General features: G+C 37.6%; 2 protein-coding genes across 4 annotated transcripts; both read right to left on the bottom strand.

The window, feature by feature from the left end:
* Positions 1-1,904: 1,904 nt before the first annotated feature.
* LOC135692854 (uncharacterized) lies at positions 1,905-20,917 on the bottom strand. 2 transcript variants are annotated; one of them, XM_089111581.1, is made up of 5 exons: positions 20,828-20,917; positions 20,577-20,635; positions 19,780-19,830; positions 19,221-19,581; positions 1,905-2,079 (listed from the first exon to the last, which is right to left on the bottom strand). In XM_089111581.1, exons 2-5 carry the CDS (start codon positions 20,626-20,628, stop codon positions 1,968-1,970), a joined length of 576 nt encoding a protein of 191 aa, XP_088967707.1. In that variant the 5' UTR covers positions 20,629-20,635; positions 20,828-20,917; the 3' UTR covers positions 1,905-1,967. The 2 variants fall into 2 exon arrangements, with proteins under 2 accessions (XP_088967707.1, XP_065067258.1); XM_065211186.2 differs by lacking the exon at positions 1,905-2,079 and adding an exon at positions 18,561-18,883 and having other exon boundaries at positions 20,828-20,911.
* On the bottom strand, positions 8,486-15,840 carry LOC148960530 (uncharacterized). Of its 2 annotated transcripts, none has more exons than XM_089111618.1 (5): positions 15,777-15,840; positions 15,554-15,612; positions 12,292-12,333; positions 9,624-9,900; positions 8,486-8,748 (listed from the first exon to the last, which is right to left on the bottom strand). In XM_089111618.1, exons 2-5 carry the CDS (start codon positions 15,603-15,605, stop codon positions 8,637-8,639), a joined length of 483 nt encoding a protein of 160 aa, XP_088967744.1. In that variant the 5' UTR covers positions 15,606-15,612; positions 15,777-15,840; the 3' UTR covers positions 8,486-8,636. The 2 variants fall into 2 exon arrangements, with proteins under 2 accessions (XP_088967744.1, XP_088967740.1); XM_089111614.1 differs by having other exon boundaries at positions 9,624-9,903; positions 15,777-15,836.
* Positions 20,918-21,381: the final 464 nt, after the last annotated feature.

A 21,381-nucleotide genomic window follows, 5' to 3' on the forward strand; every position in this document is an offset into this window, starting at 1 on the left:
CGCTTTGCTCCGCTCCGATAGCAATCCGGTATAGTGTAACTCTAGCCTAAGACCCCGTTTACACTGTGCCGGATAAATTTTATCCGCATCAAAATTAGTTCATATAGGCGTCCCGTTTACACTAGACCCACGCTATCCGCACGAATTTGAGAGCGGCTATCCGAACAAACTGAGTTCACCTAGGAAAGTGGATGAAATTAGTTCGGATAGCTATGTGGTACAGTGTAAACGCTTTTATCCGGATAAAGTTTATCCACATCGTATCCTGCTCGAAAGCGATTGGCTATTTCATCCAATTTAGATTTCACTGTCTCCCAATCAAGACCGTTCGCCATCTTGGCTGCCTTGTTATCGATAAATACTCGTGTTAAAAGTGCAGTATCTTGCCAGTCCACGTAAAATTGGCATCCTTGTCAGCTTTCCCTACTTTGTTGGCAAATGAGGCCTGTACACCTCCCTAGAGCGCAATAGCTGGCATTTACTCTGCTTATACCCTAGTAATATTAGAACAATTCAAGAACAATCCAGCCTCAGTTTTTCTAGAAATAATCATGACCAACGCTATAGCCCTCGCAATTGTTAATCTGTTGCCGCTGTGCAGCCAGGCTTGAATTAAATCTGTCCTTTTTGTTTTTGGCGGTGTTATAGGAATTATATAGGAATATTCTAGCGATTTCAGGAAATTTTAGTTCAGGCTTGAAGTAAATCTGTCTTTTTGTTTTTGACAACTGCTTTGAGAAACAGAAAGATATGTTGCCGCAACTGGAACATGGAGATTCGAGGGGCAAATCACTCCAAGAAAATCTCGTACACCTTTTGTGATAATCCTATTGTCTTATCTGAAAATCCCTAGAAATCCTTTTGTTTTAGGGAAAATCTCGTACGCTATTGGTGAGAGTGAATTGCCCCTCGTGGAAATTAAAGCAAACCATAGGTGCCGACTACGTGGGGGCTCGGGGGCTCGAGCCCCCCACTGGGAATTTAGTTTGAAATCCGGCACTGGGCTGAAAATTCAGCCCAGAACAGCTGAAGGAAGGTATATGTATATTCTAAGTCTCAAAAATTTATCTATTGTTAAAGAATAATTTGAATCAAATAAATCCCTAGCATTCCAGTTGATGAGTTGCTAGACGATTTTATCTCGAGATCATCCGTCCGAAAAAACACGTTTATTCTATCGAAGAAACACTAATCAAAGAATTGAACCGATGATACTGTAGACCATGATGTTATATCTGCTTTATTTAAATGTTTTGTTTTGTTATTATACATTCTACATACGTTGTATTACGTTATTAAAGCGATAGGGAATTTCTCTACCTTTTAACTTTTTTTAATTTTTTTTTTAATTTAAATTTTGAGCCCCCTCTGGGAAAAATAAAAGTCGGCGCCTATGAAGCAATTTATATGTTTTACCACATTATTTTTGCCGCAGAATTTGATATGTTGTGCTGTGATTTGTTGCCGCCATAGAAGTAGTCGCATCGTTGCGTTTTCTGTGTTGTAAAAACGCTACTGTTCTTAAAAAGAATTATTTCTTAATAATGGGCAACGCATAAGACCTGATAAAAATAATGCGGGAAAACACATAGATTGCTTTGATTTCCATGTTCCAGTCGTGGCAGCACATCTTCCTGTTTCTCAAAGCAGTTTTCTTAATTTTCCTGAAATCGCTAGAATATTCCTATAGAATTCCTGTTACAAAGTACCCGATACAAAGTTACTCCTTCCATTAAAAAATTTTATATTCAACATCAATTCTTCGTCAGTTGAAAATGAGACAAGAAAACAACTCGTCTCTGTAGACTCTATACAATATTATGGTGCATACAAAAGATATTTTTCGGCATCAAGATCTTAAAATGGTTGATAAGCACAAAATATCTTTTTTTACCTTCTGATTGTGATTCCAAATAAAAAAGTGGATGTGAAGCTATAAGCGTCAGTTGAATGTCCGCCATATTAGCTCAGCCTCTCCTCTGCTTCTTGACTTGAGCAACCAAATATTTGACGTGTTTGATGAAGACTTTCTTCTGCTTAAGGTGGATGTAGTGAGCAAGGTGCAAGTAGTTCAACAATCTTCAAGAAAAATGTTCATCATCAGTTTGGTTCAAGAAAAGCAATATGCTATAGGCAAAATTACGGTGGCCCACAGGTGCCACGGCAAAACTTAATTTCTCACGGCAAAACGTTCTTTTTTCACGGCAAAACTTTCTTGCTCACGGCAAAACTTTCTTTAGTAAAAAACAACAACAACAATATTCCAATTGGTGAGAAAAGATGGAGAATGGCACGGAGATGGCAGATGTTGTATAGGTGATACTTAGATCTAATCGATGCTTTAGACGTTTTAAACTTCGCAGATTCGCGAATACCTACATCTTCTCTTGATAATTCTTGCAGAAAGACAGCCCCAAAATGGTCTAAAATTTATCTAGGTTGGGCTAGGCTTACCCTGGGTACCAGACTCACTATATATGAAATAAAATAGAGAGTCTGGTCTAGTGCGCCCCATTCTCGTTCTGGTGTGCTGATATTAACCAATCAGGAGCGAGTGTACAGATTTCTGTACGTTCAAAGGTCACAGCGAAACAATAAACTTAGCTCTGGTATAAAACATTGAACAGAACAGAACATAAATAAATGCTAGCGACCATAACGATTGAGTTTAAAGATGCTGTTAAAACTGTACTCAAAGAATATTTTCCGCATGTTGTGGAACTGAACACAGAACAGCATTGAAAGCCTTGTTTGTAGAGAGAAGAGACACCTTCGCCATATTGCCAACTGGCTTTGGAAAGTCTCTGATATTTCAGGCTGTGCCTCTCGTTGCAAAGAAATTAGGCCTTGTAGTGAAATGCAGTAGATAAGAAACACCGCAAGGCGCCGAGAACAAACAACAACAAACACAGTTAATCAGTTATAGCTAATATTTCGCCCGACATACGGGGCTTCGCTTGTCGTATTGCCCATATTTGCTGTGGTGACCTTCCAACGTGATGTGTGTCCGAGCGCGCTGCCTTCACAGTGAGGAAGTAGACGTTGAAAGTACACACAATTTATGAGGAAAATTACAAAAGACTTATTTTAAGTTGTATACGAAATTTGATAATGATTAACATTTAATAACTGCATTGTGCTAACTTTAATTTCATGCTTCGCACATGATTTTTGCTGCCAAATGGCGTTTTAAACCTGATTTGATTGTTATCTTGAGGCAGAAAAGTCTTTTACCACTGTATTAAAAATGTCGACTTTAAAGAACTAAATAAAACACATTTGCTTTAAGATTTTCCAAAACTCCTCGGACTACTGAGTTTCTTTGTTATTTATTTGACAGTCTTGTTTCACAGGCCTAGTCTGTTCAATATACTTCAGTTCTTTCAAGTAAGTTCACCAGAACGAGAATGGGGCGCACTAGACCAGACTCTCTATTATTTTATATAGTGAGTCTGGTACCCAGGGTAGGCTAGGCTAGGCCTATATGCCTATCTCAACGAAACAGTATTGCATGCAAGGTCTTTGATTCCTTTGTTTTGAAAGCAGTGAAAAAGAGAAATTCGTTGAAAATTGGCGTGCACATAAAATTCGTGCAAAAAATCTCGTAGGTGCACTTGCCACGCTCGATTGGGGCTTGTACAAAATCTATAAATTAGGCATTGTGTTTAATATCATATCATATCGTAATCGTTTTATTCACAGGGTGTGTTGATGGCTAGGTACTTGATTTTTCGTAAAATAGTAATAATAATAAATAAAAAATGGAATGATAAGCATGGGCATAATATAAGAGGAGAAAAAAATTGAAGTGGTTGCCCAACAAACAACATCCATTGTTTATGAAAATTTTGCCTGACTGACTCGTGGTAGGTTTCTGCCTGATTATTGCTTTTTTGGAAACTTTTCAATGTTGGGAAACTACAGCTGCAGCCCCCTTATCTCCCCAGACCCTTGTCTTCTACGCCTATGTCAGAAAAGCAACCAATGGCGGCGCCAGCCGCAAAATATTGTGGAGGATTTCTGGTAGGGGCTTTGCCCCTGAGGAATCTGGAGGATTGGGGAAATAAAATTTTTGGACCACGCCTCCTACTCTCTCTGAGACAGAAGCTGAATTATTTAATACATGGGGAAACAACACTAAAAATCACTCTATTTTATACGAATCTTCAATTCTAAAAACGTAAACAGTTCCTTAGTTTGAGAAAAGCATATGTTACAATGGAATCTTGGGATGATTTGCAAGTTTCAAAGTTAAGGATGGGCTGCACCGGTCCCAAATCAAGTACTTGCGCTCTGTTGGCCTCATTTATTATTTCTCTTGATGGATCTCTACCTTCCGCCATCATGCTACTCATCTGACAACTGAAGAATTTGGTCAGTATTCATATCTATCTAGCAGCCTATTTGCCCATTCCGAGGAAAGTTCCCTTGGCTTGGCAGACATTACATTGATATAATGATTTGGCACCAACTCTATCATCATCAGGTCTTTGAAAAAGACAGTCACGAAGGCCGACATCTAATTACGGTATACTCATAACTAACACATCATGACATTCTGTAACGACACAGGGTCCCCTTACGGACAGTATCACGTGACAATTGCATCTTTGCGCGCTGATTGCATCAGCGTTTTTTGTATTACGTCATTATTATTTTAAGGTTTGCTTAGGTTATATAAAGGGTTGTTTCATAAGTTAGGAGTAGTCTTGTCGAAAGTTTTGCCGTATTGCTAGGAGCTCTGTGGCTAGTTTTGTCGTGCCTGTTGAAGCCGTGTCGTTATTTTTCGAACTTGCTGTTAGCCGTTAGTCGTATCATTGCCATAAAAAGAAGATTTTTGATCTTATCCGCCGTTGCCGTATTTTTGAGCATTTCTGCCTAGAACGAACTCACGTTTGTAAAACCTACCTTTTAAGAGGTTTTACAATTCTCTTCCAAAATCAACATATATCTGTCTGTCAGATCATAGTCAGCAGCATGTGTGTGATGGTTAATTATTATATTGACTATGATCAAACGAGAACAAGGTGACTACTTAAATCACAACATTTTATAGCAATAGATTGTATTTTTTGCAGAGGCATCTTTTTTCCCCTTAATTAAAACATGGAAGGGGACGGTCAAACAATACATGAGTGATAAGGACATATGTTGAGAAAGGTCTTAACAAATTGTGTTTTCAAAATAAATTTTCAAAATAAATTAAATTTAAGAAATATCCTTACATTTAATTTATTTTGAAAAATTTTATCTCGTGACATTGGATTCTCGTCGTCTTATTGCTTTGTTCATGTATATCTTTCAAATAAAGTTTTGCCGTGAGAAAGAAAGTTTTGCCGTGAGAAGTAAAGTTTTGCCGTGAGAAACATTTTTGCAGTTTTTCTAGAAATAATCAAGAACAGCCAGCCTGAACTCAAATTTTCTGCTATACAGTAGAAAGTTGTCTTCTTAGACTTGGAAAACAAAATCTTCTCCTGAACAGAGCTTTTTTTATTCTTCCTATACTTTGTCAAAGAATCTAATTCTTTATAGACAAAATCCCCATCTGTTGTTAAATCGTGAATTAAGTCTAAGTTACTATCATAGTCTTGTTGCTACCACTATGAAATCAACTGTTCCTAGGTTAAAACCGAAACAAATAAAGTATCGCAGCTACAAAAAGTTTGTCCAAGAGAATTTCTTGAGCGATGTAAAGCACGCCCAATTTGAATGCGACGGGACTAACCCGGATAAATCCTACGACCATCTGACAAACACTTTCCGGAATATAGTGGACAAACACACTCCAATCAAAACGAAGTTTCTAAGGGGAAACAATGCACCCTTTATGAAACCGGAGCTGAAAAAAGCGATGTACACACGTGCTAAGCTTAAACAAAGATTAAATAAACACCCTTCAAAGCAAAATGAAGTAGACTTCAAGAAGCAACGAAATCACTGTGTTGCTCTACGTAAAAAGGCCATAAAGAATCACTTCAAGAGAGTTACAAGCAATGTCCTCATGTCCAATAAAGCTTTCTGGGATCTGGTAAAACCTTTTCTCTCAAATAAAGGTGTTCTAGCTGGTACCGATATTTCCCTAATTAAAGATGACAAAATAGTCACTGATGACCATGATTTAGGTGAGATTTTTAATGATTATTACATAAATATTGTCGAAAATACTTCTGGTAAGAAGCATTCCAGTATCGCCAATGCGAATTCGTCCAAACATTCTAGCTATATTTCAAGACCCTGAGCAAACATTTCAATCTTTTTCTTTCAATGAGGTTACTGCTAGTGAGGTATTGCTCCAACTGAAAATGCTCGATGGCAGTAAATCAACAGATGTTGATCAAATTCCACCGAAACTTGTTTCTCTCGCTAGCGATGATTTGACTGTGCCTATTACTAAAGCCATCAATTGCAGCATTCGAAATTTCATATTTCCCCAGAATGCAAAAACTGCTGCAGTTTGCCCTTTAGACAAAGGTGAGCCAGTTTTTACTGTGGAGAGAAATTATCGTCCAGTCTGTATACTCAACACTTTTTCCAAAATCTTTGAGAAAATTCTAAAGGAACAGCTCAGTCCTTTCCTTGATAAGATTCTTTCAATTTTTATTGCAGCTTATAGAACAGCTTACAGTACACAGTGTGTTTTGATTAAACTTGTAGAAGAGTGGAAATCTAAGCTTGACAACAATTTATTGTAGGGTCCGTATTGATGGACCTTTCAAAAAATTTCGATTGCATCCCGCATGATTTGATTTCGCATGATTTCGGTGAATATTCAAATTTGTCAGTAAATTAAGGCTGTCTCACTCACTTTGTTGGCAAATGAGGCCTGAACACCTCCTTAGAGCGAAAAAGCTAGCAATAGCACTGCTTACACCCTCTTAATTTAAGAACAAATTAAGAACAATCCAGCCTCTGATTTTCGAAAGAAAGTAAGAACAGTCAGGCTGAACCTAAATTTACTGGTTCTTATAAAAATAGAGTGTATATGTGAGCACATGATTATTCGTGAGGGCGTGGTCATAATTTTTTTTGCTCGCTTCGCTCACAAGAGGCCTCGTCTCTTCAGTTCCCCCCTCGGGCCTCCAAAACCTCTCAGCGGCCCTGGATGGCAGACAGAAAGGGAAAGTCCGCTGAGATTGGAGAAACTAGACGAAGCCATGTAGATAGTTAACATGAAAAGGAATGAAATATAGACTCATGCACCACAATACGTCTCTATTGATCAGTTTTCTTTGTCTGGTGTACAATATTTACAGGTTTGCTAACTGCTCATATTTCCTGCGTATCTAAACAAATGCCCCGGTGAAACTTCGGCGTGCATTAAGAGCACCCTAGCGTTTTTTTATCTGTTTCTAAACATGAAAGTATAAACCAGGCCATAAGTGAATAAAGTTTTCTTAGTGCCCTTATTGTGTCTTGGACCCCTGCCCTCTGAAATTCCTGGTTGCGCTCCTGGAAGCTGAGAACTTTTAACAAACCAATGACTAAAGCCATCAAAGCAGCACAAGTGGAGGGGAGAAATTGGAAAAAAGAGCTTTATAGATTCGTTCTAAATTACCGTGCCACTCCACACACAACGACAAAATATCCTCCAGCACAGCTACTTTTTAATCGCAAAATTCGAATAAAGTTGCCAGACACAGTGGAAAAAAGTCTATCGCCCTTGGACGAAGAAATTCGCAAAAACGACAAGCAGGCAAAGGCAACGATGAAGCAAAATGCGGACCGGAAAAGAGGAGTTGAGGAACGTAAAATGAGTATTGGCAATCTGGTACTAATTCGACAAAGAAAGAGAAACAAGTTAACATCCAAATTCGATTTAAAGCCTTTTCGTATAGTACGAATAAAAGGAACAATGATCACAGCTTGTAGAGATGGACAATGCGTAACAAGGAACATTTCATTTTTCAAGCCAATTCAGGAAAGAAAGGATTTGGAATTTTATAATGATGCAGATGATGAAGAATCATTAGAAATACCTGCGACCGGAGAAGGGCAGCAAGAAGAAGCAGACACCCAGAATAAGGCCAGATATCCACAAAAAATAGGAAGAAGAGTTCAAAGATATGGACAAAACATTTACGATACGTAAGCAGAAAGTACTGTGAGTTTAATGCTTTCACTTATTTTGTTCGATTTTCAGAAGTTTAAAAAAAATGTTTTCTTGTCGTGTAGACCTAGTTATCTTACTGTTAGAAAGTTTGGACTTGCTAATTTGAACTTTAATTAACTTTATATTTTAGCCCCAGACACAAATCTGAAGAAAGGAGGAGATGTAATGTTTTGAATAAATTAACATATTACGACGTAACGGTACTTAGAGTTAGTTGTAGAGCACGAGGCCATGGAGTAAAACGTATTATATGTGAGCACATGATTAGGCCCTTCTTAACAACATAACATTTAGGTCAATCTTGATCCTTGTTTCTTGTAAAGAAATCGTTGTAAGTTTGTTAGAGAGAAGAAGAGACACAAATAATGACTGATATAATATAAAAGCTAAATAAAAACATGCTATCTTTAAATCTGTTCAAGAAATACAAACAGCTTAGGGAAAAAAGTCCCTCTTAACGTCCTTTTAAGTAATGGGTCAGTTAGGCTAAGAAGGTAAAACCAAGGTCAGAACTGATTCTGTCTCTTTAACGTCCACTGTGCCTTGGCACAGCCTTGATCAAGGCACGTAGGTTTCTGTTGAATTCGACCTTCGCTTTAAATGCAGCGACTCTAGCCGAATGTAGGTAATGCAACAGCCTAAAAAGTAAGAGAAAAGGAAGGATTTTACTCAGTTAACATGTTACTCGGTTAATATATTACTCAGTCAATATTAAGTGATTGGATAAAGATATACCTCATAGCAACAGTCTTCAAATGAACCACTATTGTCGGTAAATGAAAAAGCACCTAATTTTGTTTTCATTGACATCTTCGTTGGTTAATTTTACTGCTGACCACCCTCCACCAAGAGCTGCAGAAAAGGGGGCTCAGGGGGGGGGGGCTGCGCCCTCTCCTCTTTTTACTGGGTAATTCTCAAATATATTTGCTAATTTCTGCCAGGATCAAATCTTTGATTAACCAATATTACTTCCTGACATTTGCAATAACTAACTAAAAACTCAGTAAATGCTGGCCAAATTTTACTACTTTAGTTTCTTTATTATTTTTCAAGTAACAGGTAGTCAAGATTGTTTTACCCAAGTAACAGGTATACATTGGAAGATGATTTATCCTTTGAAAATTGAAAGGTAGAGAAATTGACATCGAGGAGCCATGCAATCGAGAACAATTGAAATATTCATTTTGTATACAAAATAGAAAAAGCTCTATAGCACGCCCCCCCCCCCCCCCCCCTCTAGATTTTTTGGCTCTATACTTTTGGTCTTGAAATAGAATGTTTTTACTCTGGGGTATAAATCAGATCAATAGTAGAAACTATAGAACTGCTACCTAAACAGAATATCTAAATATCGTGTTTTCTAAATAATAAGTTTTCTTGACCTAGGCGGTACCAAAGAAAAGGCCGCCCAGAGAGGTAAATCGGAAATTTCCTTTGGTTCGTCCTACGACATCAAGGCTCAGTTTCCCTACCAGACCATCGATAAACATATATTAATATTTCTTCAACTGACCTCACAACACGGCGGTTAGCAGTGCAGTGGCATTTCAGGCTCGCAGATTTGAAGTATGGTCTAATGAGTTTGACCAAAAAAGTTTTAAATTTCTTTTTAGACCCTGCATCTTGAACTTCTTCTGGCTCGTCTCCCAGTGCAGCCGGCATATTGCAATTGCAGTATCTTCCTCCGACTGAAAAGAATTGGTCCCAACGTCCCTTCCTTTTTGCGTCTTTTGCAAGTTCCGAAATATTTTCTTGATCAACCTCATCCTCCTCGTCGAAGTCTTCATAAGCTGCTTTAAACAAAGCACGTGATGATTACAATAAACGTCTCTCATTTATCTAAAATGTTGCATCTAAAATGTTGTCTTTCATCTATTTGGCCGGAATCTCCGACGCGGACATGCTGAGGGTACCCTCCCCCACCCAACCTGATAATTACAACTCAGCTTTGCCTCACTCTTCTTCCAGACCTCCCCCCTCCCCTTAGTTTGATTTGCGTTCACCAGCCACCGCTCATCACTGTACACGCATAAAACTGTTTTAAAGGATAAATTCTATCAGAATATTGTGGCTCGTAATTGACAAAAATTAGCAATTAATTAAGTATAACAGCCAGGCTCAAATTTTATCAACATCTCAAGTTTTTATCTAATGGGATTTTTCACACTAAAATTATAGAGGGCCCACCAAGGGTGTTCTACTATGTTCCATTTATTAGAATTGCTGTTAGTACTTTCTAACTAACCGGGAAATGTATATCCAGGGTCCAAATACACGCATTTTTTTATAAGAAACGATGGGCTCAATTTTTTAAAGTTAGGAAACAACCCTACCCAAATGGAAAAAGCTTAGAAACTTTTATAATTTGTTGACACTCGAAATAGTCTCAACATTAAACAAACAGTTTTAATTTTCCGAGTTGGCACTCGAAACAGTCTTGACATTGAACATCACTGTATATTGCAACACTGTATTTGACATGCAGTTTGCATTCATTCTCAGTAAATCACACACTCAAGAAGTTTCCATTTAAAAATTTAATTTGACTTCATCTTGACATTGATGGAGCTCAATGAGCTTAACTGTCTAAAGATCTCAACAGAGTTAATCATTCTAGGAAAACAAAATTCCTTGTTCCATTTGTTAGTTTATCTCTGAATGTGTGTGAACTATTTACTTCACCTTGGAAGCATGTTTAAAAAATCCATTACCAAAGAAATTTGAGAAACATGTAAGAAACCTTTGATAGCAAAATGGCCATAAAATTTAAAAAATTGCCTATTTTTCAATGTTTCTAAAATACACAGAATAAGCGAGAAAGTGATTTTTGCTTTTTGATACTACTGTTATATTCATTGTTCATTTTCTTATGATTATTTACTGTAACTATAAATTCATTGTAATCATTTAGTATGCCATCATAACAATTGTAAACTCGTTTTTTTGTGCATATTAAAATGTAACGGGTTTTTCTATTGCCGTTATACACTCTTTTTTATAAGAACACACTTGATAAGAAAAGCAAAACTCGACTAAAAATGGCCATTCTTTTTTTGTTGTCCGCATTGATTGGCGCCATTTTGAAATATTGTAGGCCTAGTCCAACGGAAAAGGACGCATGCGTGAAATGGTAGTATTGTGCAATTGGTTCATCTTCAGTCTATCGTATGAAACCAAACATCAATTTTGACGCCCCAACGATGATCAAATTCAATAACAAGTTCGTCCCATCATCAGTTCATCATATAAATTTACCCTGAGGCTCGATTTGCCCAAAAGATAAGAAAAAGGCTAGAACATGCTCAGCTTCAGATGAGAAATTTAAAAAAAAAACAATTCGCATTTTGAATTTTGCAAGCACTTAACTATTGTACCGACATTCTCTTGACAAAAAAACTTTGATGGATTTGTCCATAAACACTAGCAGGCATTGCTTTATTTTTAAACTTTATCCAGTAAAACGTCTTAGAAACTTTATACAGTATGTAACTTCTCAAATATTTGCAAAAAACCACTCTTAAAATAAGAACAATTTTAAGAAAATTTGAGCCTAAAATTATCAAAAAGTTAAGAACATCGAGGCTCGGCAAAAATTATCTGGTTTTTATATAAAAAAAGAGTGTATTGTATTGTTTTATACCTAGCTGCTGAAGGTAGTTTTAGGACACTGAAAACCTTGTGCTTATCCAGCAGTGTCCTGGTTCTTTCTCGATGTGACCACATCTCTTGATAACTGAGAGCTGGCGACTCTCATTACTCTGAGAGAAAGTTTTGTCACACAGGGACTCGAAACCGACCAAAGGGCAAGGGACAGGCTAAAGTAAAAGGGCATTTGAAAAAATTTCCAAATTCTACTAATTCTTTTGTAGCTGTCATCTAATTTCGTTGTTCTGCAGACGTCTTGTAAATGGGCTAACTTCAGTCATAACAAATTCTTGTAGAAGATAACGTTTGTTATGCAGTGAGTTTATAAAGAAGATTTGTTATAGTTTGTATAGAGGCGCAACTTGCGGTTGTGGGGATCCCCTTTGGTCTAAAATATCTAGTAGTTTATGTAAGGACAAACATAATCAACACTGTCCCTCTGGAACAGCTTTTATGATAAGGAGATGACCCCCTCGGCGGAATGAAACTGACCGGTACATAGTAGTAATAAGGGGTGTAACTTGAATTTCCCTTACCTGCTTCAGGGTCTTCTTCCTTGTCCTCTTCAATATGGGCAGCTAAAAGGGAATTGTCAGTGTTAGGTCTCTTTGATAAGAGATCCAATTAAACTAGAAAATGCGTCTAGTTCTGTAGAAAGAACGCCTGTAAAGATGTTTTTTCATTTTTCATAATTAAATTCTTTATACACAAAAATCCTTTCAGCATTCGGCTGAATACCAAACAAGAAAATAAACACCCTAGTTATATTAATTTAATTGTAATCTATATACAGTTAAAGCAAAGTTATGCACAGTTAGCTATCTTATAGCAGCTGCTCTTCCAGGGAGTGTTTTGCGTCGTGTTCAGCTCGTAAAATTACTTTTCAATTGCTTTTTTAATTTACCAAGTGTAGAGAGCTCTGTGATAGTGATGGGAATATCGTTCCTGGCTTTCAGAGCCGAATAGTGAAAGCCTTTCTTGATATATTTAAGGTTATTTCTTGGGATTTGTAGGTCCCTGCAATTCCTTGCTCTGTAGTTGGAGTGCTGGGTACTATGATGATATTTGCCCCAAAGGCTTTCGGGACATTGTCTGCTAATTTTATTGTATTACATAACTGATCGATTGAACTTTGTTAGTTGCTCAACGGTCAGCTAGTTATGAGACCAGTTTTATCGATAATCGAGCCTGCTCTGTTCTGCAGACGTTTGAGTGTATTCAATTTTGATTTAGGAAGACTCCCCCAGATAACATCAGCGTATCTTTCGTATCTCAGATGGCTTTCGATAAGTGCACGGTACACATGGTCAAGCTGGGAATGTGAAATAAGATTTTTCACTCAGACCGCCATTAATCTTTCCTTTCACTTTGCTGAATTGCTGTTGGCCTTATGACCAATTTCTATTTTGCATGCTTAACGGACTTTTCCAATAATCACGATTCCATAGGAGACAATCTCTAAAGCAGAGTTGTCCAACCTTTTTTCAAGGAGGGACACTTTCAGATTTAGGTAATTACTGGAGGGCCACTTATAAATTTGTATATATCGCTGCAATATGTTTGTCTGTACGGTAGCTGCAAGATGCTTGTGTGTTAGGCTCCGTTTACACTGAAACCTTGCGTACAGTTCCATATCGTTCCGTTCAAAATGTGGAGCACACGGGAACAATTTAATTCGCTCCGTTTAGTGATACGAAAAATTGAACGCAGTCGTTCCGTTCCGATCCATTGTGAACAGGTCCATTTAACTAAATGTTTGCATTGTTCATATGGAATTACGGGCATGCGCATTTGTAAACTGTTTAAATTCTAACACATAAAGTGGAAGGGGGCAATTTTGTTGCCGCGTGAACAGTTTATTTATTTGTTCCAAAGTTAGGAGATCTATTTGAACGGTACGCAATCGTTCTCGTGTGAATGGGGCCTTAGTAATTATAGATGAACTGTGCTTCTGCGATCAGTTTCAATTCAATATTTTTATCTGTACGTGCTCTCAGAAAGATACCTACAATTATTGCTAAAAGTACTTTGAACACCAAGCAATTTGCGTTATGTCTCTATATTTTTCAATTCATTTCCCAGATACTCCTATTTCCGCACTCCCTTCCCCTCAAACAATGTTAATAAATCAAATAAAACCAAGAAGCGCAGAAAAACGCGTACTTCCTATCCTAATCCCTTACGTCGATTTGTAGTAGATAAAGAACTTAAACAAGTATGGAAACAGCCCCCTATACTGGCATTGAAAAGACATAAAAAGATTGGAGATCCAATAACTCACACTTGGGAACACATGTTACCCCCCAAGAGTTCTGAATCTGTTCTTAACTCGGCAGACTCGGCAAACTTTGTGTTGGCATAAATTAAAAAATCAATGGTATACTTGATTGCTTTCATTTAAATTTCAATTTGATCCTCTTCCCTCCTCGACATGTTAATATTTCAATAACTGTTAATTTGCAAACTGGAACCAGTGAGAACCAAACTCCACCTTACAATGTTTCAGGGTTGCGCGAATGACGAGAAAATCGATCAAAATCGTCAGATAGCGTTCCACATGTGGATATCAATTCTAAGAGTAAGGTTGTCTTGTAAAGTAGAAAAAATTGATTCAATGAGCGAAATTTACAGCGAACTGGACTCATTGAAATTCGAAAATTTTCCCACCTTTTGCGGCTACCACGGTGCCGCCTCAGGCAGTAACTTTCATGTACCTGTTTATTGAGATACGAGCAATAATCTGGAACCTTGCAAAAACTTAACCTACCTACCGCAAAAGCTCTATTAACCCACCGGGAGACTTATTTATCTTTTTCAGTCCTAAAGGGGGGGGGGCTTGAAAGAGAGGGGGCTTGAAAGAGAGGGGGCTTATGAGAGAGAGGGGGCTTATTAAAAATATGAAGCCAAAATGTTTTAAAAATGCCTTTGGCCATTTTCTTTAAGAAAATGTCATACAAATGTTCGCAAAAAACTTTGCTAGCAGCTTCAAAAGTTTAATTAATCAATTATAAGGTCCTCATCTTTATCAATATCACCAGGATAAGTTGATAACCCTTGGACATCTTCAAAACAAATTTTGACTGACTACTTAGCACTGATAAGTATAACCGTTATGAAAATCAACACAGTAACCAAGATTTAAAACGAGCGTCTCCCTCCCTCTCCGCCCGCAAACACCACTCAAGCATATCCTGCCTCTATGCAGTTAACTGTTCACGCAACGTGGCGTATAGCAAAGGGTCGACTAGAAGTCACCTTTCAGCGTCTCCCGAAAATAAATTAATGTCGACACGTTTAGAGAATGAAGAGGCAAAAGAAACACAGAATATTGAAAAAAGTTTCAATGTTGGAATGGAAGACGCATAAAACAGCAGACACGAGCCTAAAAATTGGTCCAAAGTTAAGAACAAATTAAGAACAATCTCAGGCTGAGCTACTGTGAAATGCAATTTTGAACAACGTTCTATTTAAAACACGAGGATTTTTAGCCACGTGTGGCTGCTTTTTCGGTAAATATTCAAATTTGTCGGCAAATGAAGGCTTGTTGGCAAATGAGGCCTGAACACCTCCCTAGAGCAAAAAAGCTAGCAATCGCACTGCTTAAATGCTATTAATTCAAGAACAATCCAGCCTAAGATTTTCGAAAAAAATTAAGAACAGTGAGCCTGAACTTGAATTTACTGATTCTTATAAAAAAGTGTACATCTAATATTACAATAAATCTTTCCACGCAAGGATATTAACCACAGGCCATCAAATATGATGGGGTTTTAATCAAAAGCTATAAAGCTGACTTACTGTAAACTGCTGCGGCAAGCAGAAGAACAATTCCAACGAATTTGAGATCCATGTCGATTCTAAAATAAAAATAGAGAGCAGTATCAGAAACTTGAATCTAGAAATAAAATGCTACTCACACCAAATGTTATTGAAATAAAAGCTAGTTTCATTGCAAGAATAGCAAATGTCAACTTTGTGTCATCTGTAAATTTTGTGAGTTTTAATATAACAAACAACTTGCCTTTCGGTGTTTCACGATGCTTAGAAAACCGTCGAGTAAAACAGTTGCACTAAAAGCCCTTATTTATACTTTTTAATAAACTGTATCTTATTGTCTTCCCTATTCACGTTATCTACTCTTTATCCAATAGGATTTGTCTATAGAATTTGTGTCTTTCTTCTTAAAAAAGAGATTAGATAAGCTCATTCAAATTTGAGTTGTGAAGTATTTCACGCGAATCAAAAACAGACTTTGCTGCGGTTACAAGATGACATTTCATTGTCATGGTACCTAAGACTTGTCACGCAGTAAAAATTCAGATTCTAGTAGATTCTATAAGATAACATAACATAGCATAACATAACATAACAAGGATGCCTCACCCACTTTGTTGGCAAATGAGGCCTGAACGCATCCCTAGAGTGAAATAGCTAGCAATTACATTGCTGACCAAGGGGCGATTCACTCTTGCAAAAAGCGTACGAGATTTTGCCTAAAACAAAAGGATTTTGGGGGATTTTCCGATAAAACAATAGAATTTTCACAAAAGGTGTACGAGATTTGTATAGAGTGATTTGCCCCTCGTTGCTGACACCCTGGTAATATTAGAACAAATCAAGAACAATCCAGCCTCAGTTTATATAAATAATTAAGCCAGCCTGAACTCAAATCTTCTGCTATACAGTCGAAAGATGTCTCCTTAGGCTCTGTTGTTCCTCGGCTACTCGATGCTATCATTTGGTAAGGCTATTTTCAGGTTCTGTTTATATGAGAGGAAAATAGCCTGGGCTTGCCGGGGCAATTTCAATTTGGCGCCAAATTTGACGACTGATAACAACTTTTGAAAATGACTAGCGTGTTTCTTTTACTTTTGTTTTTATAATCCAGCAAAATGTCAATGAGTTCCTTCATCACTTCAGTGCTCCATCGAAAAGGCCTTTTTTTCGATTGCCCTGGAGCCTGATTTTGCTTCTTCCTCCGCCCATTTGGTTTGGGCCATGCAAGAGAATAATGATTTGCGCTTTTGCAGTATCTGCAATTTTTTGTCGGTGAAGTGAGGCTATTTTTGTTTGCGTTTATATGAGAAAAATAGCCTCACCAAGCCGATATATCGGCTCGCTCAGGTGAGATATCAGCAGTCAAAAATAACCTCACCTGGGTGATACTATTTGCGACACTCATATAAACGTAAACTGAGAACAGTGGCGGACTGGCATGGATGCTAGGATGCGATCGCAACCCGGGCCTTCTCTACTTCATAATAACCGGGCCCTCCGTAGATAAATTCGAGAAAATAACTCTCTTGATTTCAAAGATATCTATGTTCAAGAGAATACAAGTCACAGAAATGAAGATAAAATCCTTAGAAAGAAAACATTTCAGTATTGCTTACCAGGAGCGTTGTGGCCAGGCGGGACACCGGGAAATTTCTCGGTGGCCCCCTTTCGAATGAGTTTGTAAAACCCAGGAAAATATCTAATATTAACAAAATCTTTGGTGAGAAAACACCGCACTTACATGTAGACTCAAGTTCACAGTTTAGAATTAGAGGAGGTAAACATTTACAAACAGGCAACTTTGAATTAGATGCGTGGAATATGAACAGGGCTTCCGAGACGGGGACAAGGAGGGGCAAACTGTCCAAGGGGCCTCAAGGTCTAGGGGTCCTCTTAAAGCATGAATTCTAGATCAAGAACTGAATTTTAACGAAATGCAACAAAGTATGCCTAAAAATTTGTAAAACGAGGTAAACGACCGTAAAAAGCATTCTGAGTCGTGTTTCAAGCTAATTTAAAGGGCGTGGCCGAAACAATTTCTGTTTGCTTTGCTCGCAGTGCATATCTGTCTTCTATTGCGTTTTTGTTAATATAAACTGTGCACTACAGCATTGAATTTGTTCCTCATTTTTGCAGTCTTAAAGTATCTATGATTAGCACAAAGGGGCTACACCCCAACAAATATAGCAGATGAACCTTTCAAAATGATAAAAACTGGGATCTTGTTAATATTTCAAAGGTGCATGGTTTCCAGGTACATATCATTTTTGGCGACTTGGGTTTGTGATTTGAGATATCATACACAAGAGTGGGCCCCTTATGATAAGTTTCTCCCGGCCCTTTCCTAGGAGCCACAACGCCCCTATTGCTTACATTATACGTAGTACGGGCCCCTTTTCTGTATATAGCAACCCGAGAGATTTGCTGCCAATCCGCCTCTGACTGAGAATTATACCTTTTGTATAGGATGCCGATATCTCAGCTTGGAAAATAACCTCAGGTAGCCGGGGCTATTTTCTCCATATAAACAGGGCCTTAGACTTGGAAAGCAAAATCTTCACGTTTCTTGAACAGAGCTTTCTGTTTTCTTCCTATACTTTATCAAGGAATCTTATTCTTTATAAACAAAGCCCCCATCTGTGGTGAAATCATGACTCACGCTATAGCCCTCGCAATCGTTAATCTGTTGCCGCCTTAGAAGTAGTCGCATCGTTGGGGTTTTTGTGTTGCAAAGACGGTACTGTTCTTGAAAAGAATTATTTCTTAATAATGGGCAACGTATAAGAACTGATAAAAATAATGTGGTAAAACATATAGATTGCTTTGATTTCCATGTTCCAGTTGCGGCAACACATCTTCCTGTTTTTCAAATCTGTTTCCTTGGATTTCCTAAAATCGCTTGAATATTCCTATAGAATTTCTATTACACTGCCAAAAGTACCCGAAACAAAGTTACTCATTCCATTAAAGAATTTTATATCCAACATCAATTCTCCGTCAGTTGAAAATGAGGCAAGAAAACAACTCGTTTCTGTAGACTCTATACAATATTATGGTGCATACAAAAGATATCCTTCGGCATCAAAATCTTAAATAGTTTATAAGCACAAAATATCTTTTTATATCTCGTAAGAGTTAAAACATAATCTATGCGCCCATTCATCTATTCAAGATTGTGATTTCAAATAAAAAAGTGGATATGAAGCTATAAGCGTCAGTTGAATGTCCGCCATATTAGCTCAGCCTCTCCTCTGCTTCTTGACTTGAGCAACCAAATATTTGACGTGTTTGATGAAAACTTTCTTCTGCTTAAGGTGGATGTAGTGAGCCAGGTGCAAGTAGTTCAACAATCTTCAAGAAAAATTTTTATCATCAGTTTGGTTCAAGAAAAGCAATATGCTATAGGCAAAATAGCTATATCTAGCTTTTTCTTGTCACGCATCTACATACTACAGAAACTTTTATATTCTAGATAATTCAAAGTGAATGGCTTTTTTCTAAAAGAAATGATTTATAAAGCAACTGTCATCGAGACTTTTAAGTGCTATTTTTCTTGTCAAGACACTTTGAGTCAATAGGTAACAAAATCCACTTTTATACTTCAAATACGTTGCCTTCAATTTTCTCTAGACACATCCATCTAGGTTGATGCATAACAAAAAGCTTTGCAACAGCTTGAAATACACACCTGACAACAGCTCTGTTTCGTGTGCAGTAGCATCCAAGGGTTTCAGCTCTGAAGAATGGAGACACAAGTTTCCTCAGGGCCAATTTCCAGTTCTTCTTGCTTGGTCTGCGTCGACGACGTTTCCTTGGATCAGCAAGTGCATTTTCGACATTCTCAGCAACGTCATCAATATGGTCCTCGACATCCTCTTCGGTTACCTCTGCCTCGTCTCCTTTCTTTTGCTTCTTGCTGCAGACACAGTATTTCCCTTTGGAGAAGTAAGGTCTTTTCATACTTTTTCGGCGTCTTGGATCTTCCTCGTCTAGTTCAAAGTCAGCCGCAAGATCTTCTTCACTATCATCTTCCATTACATCTTCAAGAGCTACAAAAAATTTAAACAACTTTAATTGTTTTCTACTTTTAGGACAAACAGTTATGCCTGTCATAAATAAGCAAATGGATTTCAGTTGAATAATTGAACAACATAAGGACATATTTCTTGATTTTTTTCACAAATGTTCATAAATAGTGGAAACGCTGTCAGAAACGAGAAGCTCATTTTTATGATTTTTTCACTTACCATCAGCCTCAACGGGGTCTTCACTCTCTTCAACCTCCATAGAAGGGGCAGCTGAAAAGAGAATTAAATGTAATTTTATTCATTTCAATGTAACAAGAATAAGATTTTGAGGTGCGTCATTGTGTGAGAAGGAAGATTGTACTTCTAGGCCAAATGGAGATAAAGAGGAGGGGGGAGATTTCTCTGATTTCTCGAGGCTTGATGTAAGTTGCCTTTGATGACATGAGAACCAAATCTGGATGAATGATTTGTGGTTTTGTATTCCACTGTTGCCAAATTCTTTTTTTGTAAAATAAATGGTTTTCCCATGATTTTATTGAAAGAGGATTAATCGCTCTTTGAAGTTTGACCTTGTAGATATTTGTTTCCGTACATTTTTAATATTCGCCTATTTACTTTGATAGATTCTGAAATATCTAAATGCCCTACGAATTAAGATTATAAGTATAAAATTAAAAGGGCTTTATTTTCAAATATCTGGTTCCTTTGGTTTCGTATGTTTAGTTTGGGTTTGGGGGACAGGGCTTTGGTGTCGATTTGGCGCCGTGGCTAGGTCAGAAAACTAACACGGGGAGTTAAAACGATATGCTACAGCACTTGTCGCCTGTTTCTTCCATTTTGAGAAGATTCTTTTGCATGTTGAAGTTTATGGGAAATAAATTTTCAAGAATCGCACTGGAGTAGAATTCCAGTTGCCTGTTTGCTGCGGATCGAGGAAATTTGATTCCGATTTGGGAAGAAGCTTTCCATTCTAGAGGTCTGTTTTAGAATAAGAAAGAGGTTTGATGCATACTCACCATAAGCTGCTACGGCCAAGAGAAGGAAAATACCAAGAAATTTGAGATCCATGTTGTATCTGAAAGAAGAAAAAAAAACCAGACTTACATACCTTTGCAGACTCGAAGTAAACGTCAAATAGTTAATACAAAATAAGTTAAAGATCAAAATGATTCTAGCTTAAGGATGATGTCCTAAATTTGTTTTATTACATTCAGAATGGTTGCTTTCTACTGCCTGTCTCAAAATCTTAAAGAAAATGTCTATTCACCTTTGCTGTTGCTTTCGATGAACCAGTTACAGTCGAATGTCGCTGAAACTTGCAGCAGCCCTTATTTATATTCTCTATAGTAGCATCTGTTGATTGGCATCCCTGTTGTGTCAAGGGATAAAAATACCCTTTCCTTTATTCTCCTTTATTCACACACATAAAGCTACTCTTGTCTAGCCTCCCAAATAATGCTTCGTTTTTTGAAAGGGGTGTTGACATTGCAAATATTTACTTGGTTTATACTTGGTTTATATAACTTGTTTTTCTATTGGCCCTTTATTGTTTCTTTTCTAGGCTCTGTCCGTTTTCCTTTGTGCAATTTTGCCGATCATTCCTTTTATCTACCCTCGATTTATCTTTATCCTTTCCCTTAACACAAGGGATGATTACGTTAGGAAGACAAATATTATCAGTAAATCTCCCTGTAATCTTTTGATACCCTGCAAAATGTTGCTGCCATGGCTTGTCATGCATATTCTAAGTGCTCACAATTCTCGATGTGTTTTGTGATGAACTGTATTGCTTTCAGTCTCCATGGCTATCGCTGTCCCTGA

Source organism: Rhopilema esculentum, chromosome 3 (assembly GCF_057945365.1).
Source record: "Rhopilema esculentum isolate cy_ngs chromosome 3, ASM5794536v1, whole genome shotgun sequence".
In the NCBI taxonomy this organism is placed as follows: Eukaryota; Metazoa; Cnidaria; class Scyphozoa; order Rhizostomeae; family Rhizostomatidae; genus Rhopilema; species Rhopilema esculentum.

Excerpts from the sequence above, each read along its gene's own strand:
- LOC148960530 (XM_089111614.1), bottom strand. The coding sequence starts at position 15,605 with ATGGATCTCAAATTCGTTGGAATTGTTCTTCTGCTTGCCGCAGCAGTT. Across the intron at positions 12,334-15,553 it reads GCTTGCCGCAGCAGTTTACA|CTGCCCATATTGAAGAGGAC; the intron begins GTAAGTCAGCTT and ends ATTCCCTTTTAG. Across the intron at positions 9,904-12,291 it reads GGAAGAAGACCCTGAAGCAG|CAGCTTATGAAGACTTCGAC; the intron begins GTAAGGGAAATT and ends CTTTGTTTAAAG.
- LOC135692854 (XM_089111581.1), bottom strand. The coding sequence starts at position 20,628 with ATGGATCTCAAATTTCTTGGTATTTTCCTTCTCTTGGCCGTAGCAGCT. Across the intron at positions 19,831-20,576 it reads CTTGGCCGTAGCAGCTTATG|CTGCCCCTTCTATGGAGGTT; the intron begins GTGAGTATGCAT and ends TTCTCTTTTCAG. Across the intron at positions 2,080-19,220 it reads CGAAACAGAGCTGTTGTCAG|ATTGTTGAACTACTTGCACC; the intron begins GTGTGTATTTCA and ends TTTTTCTTGAAG.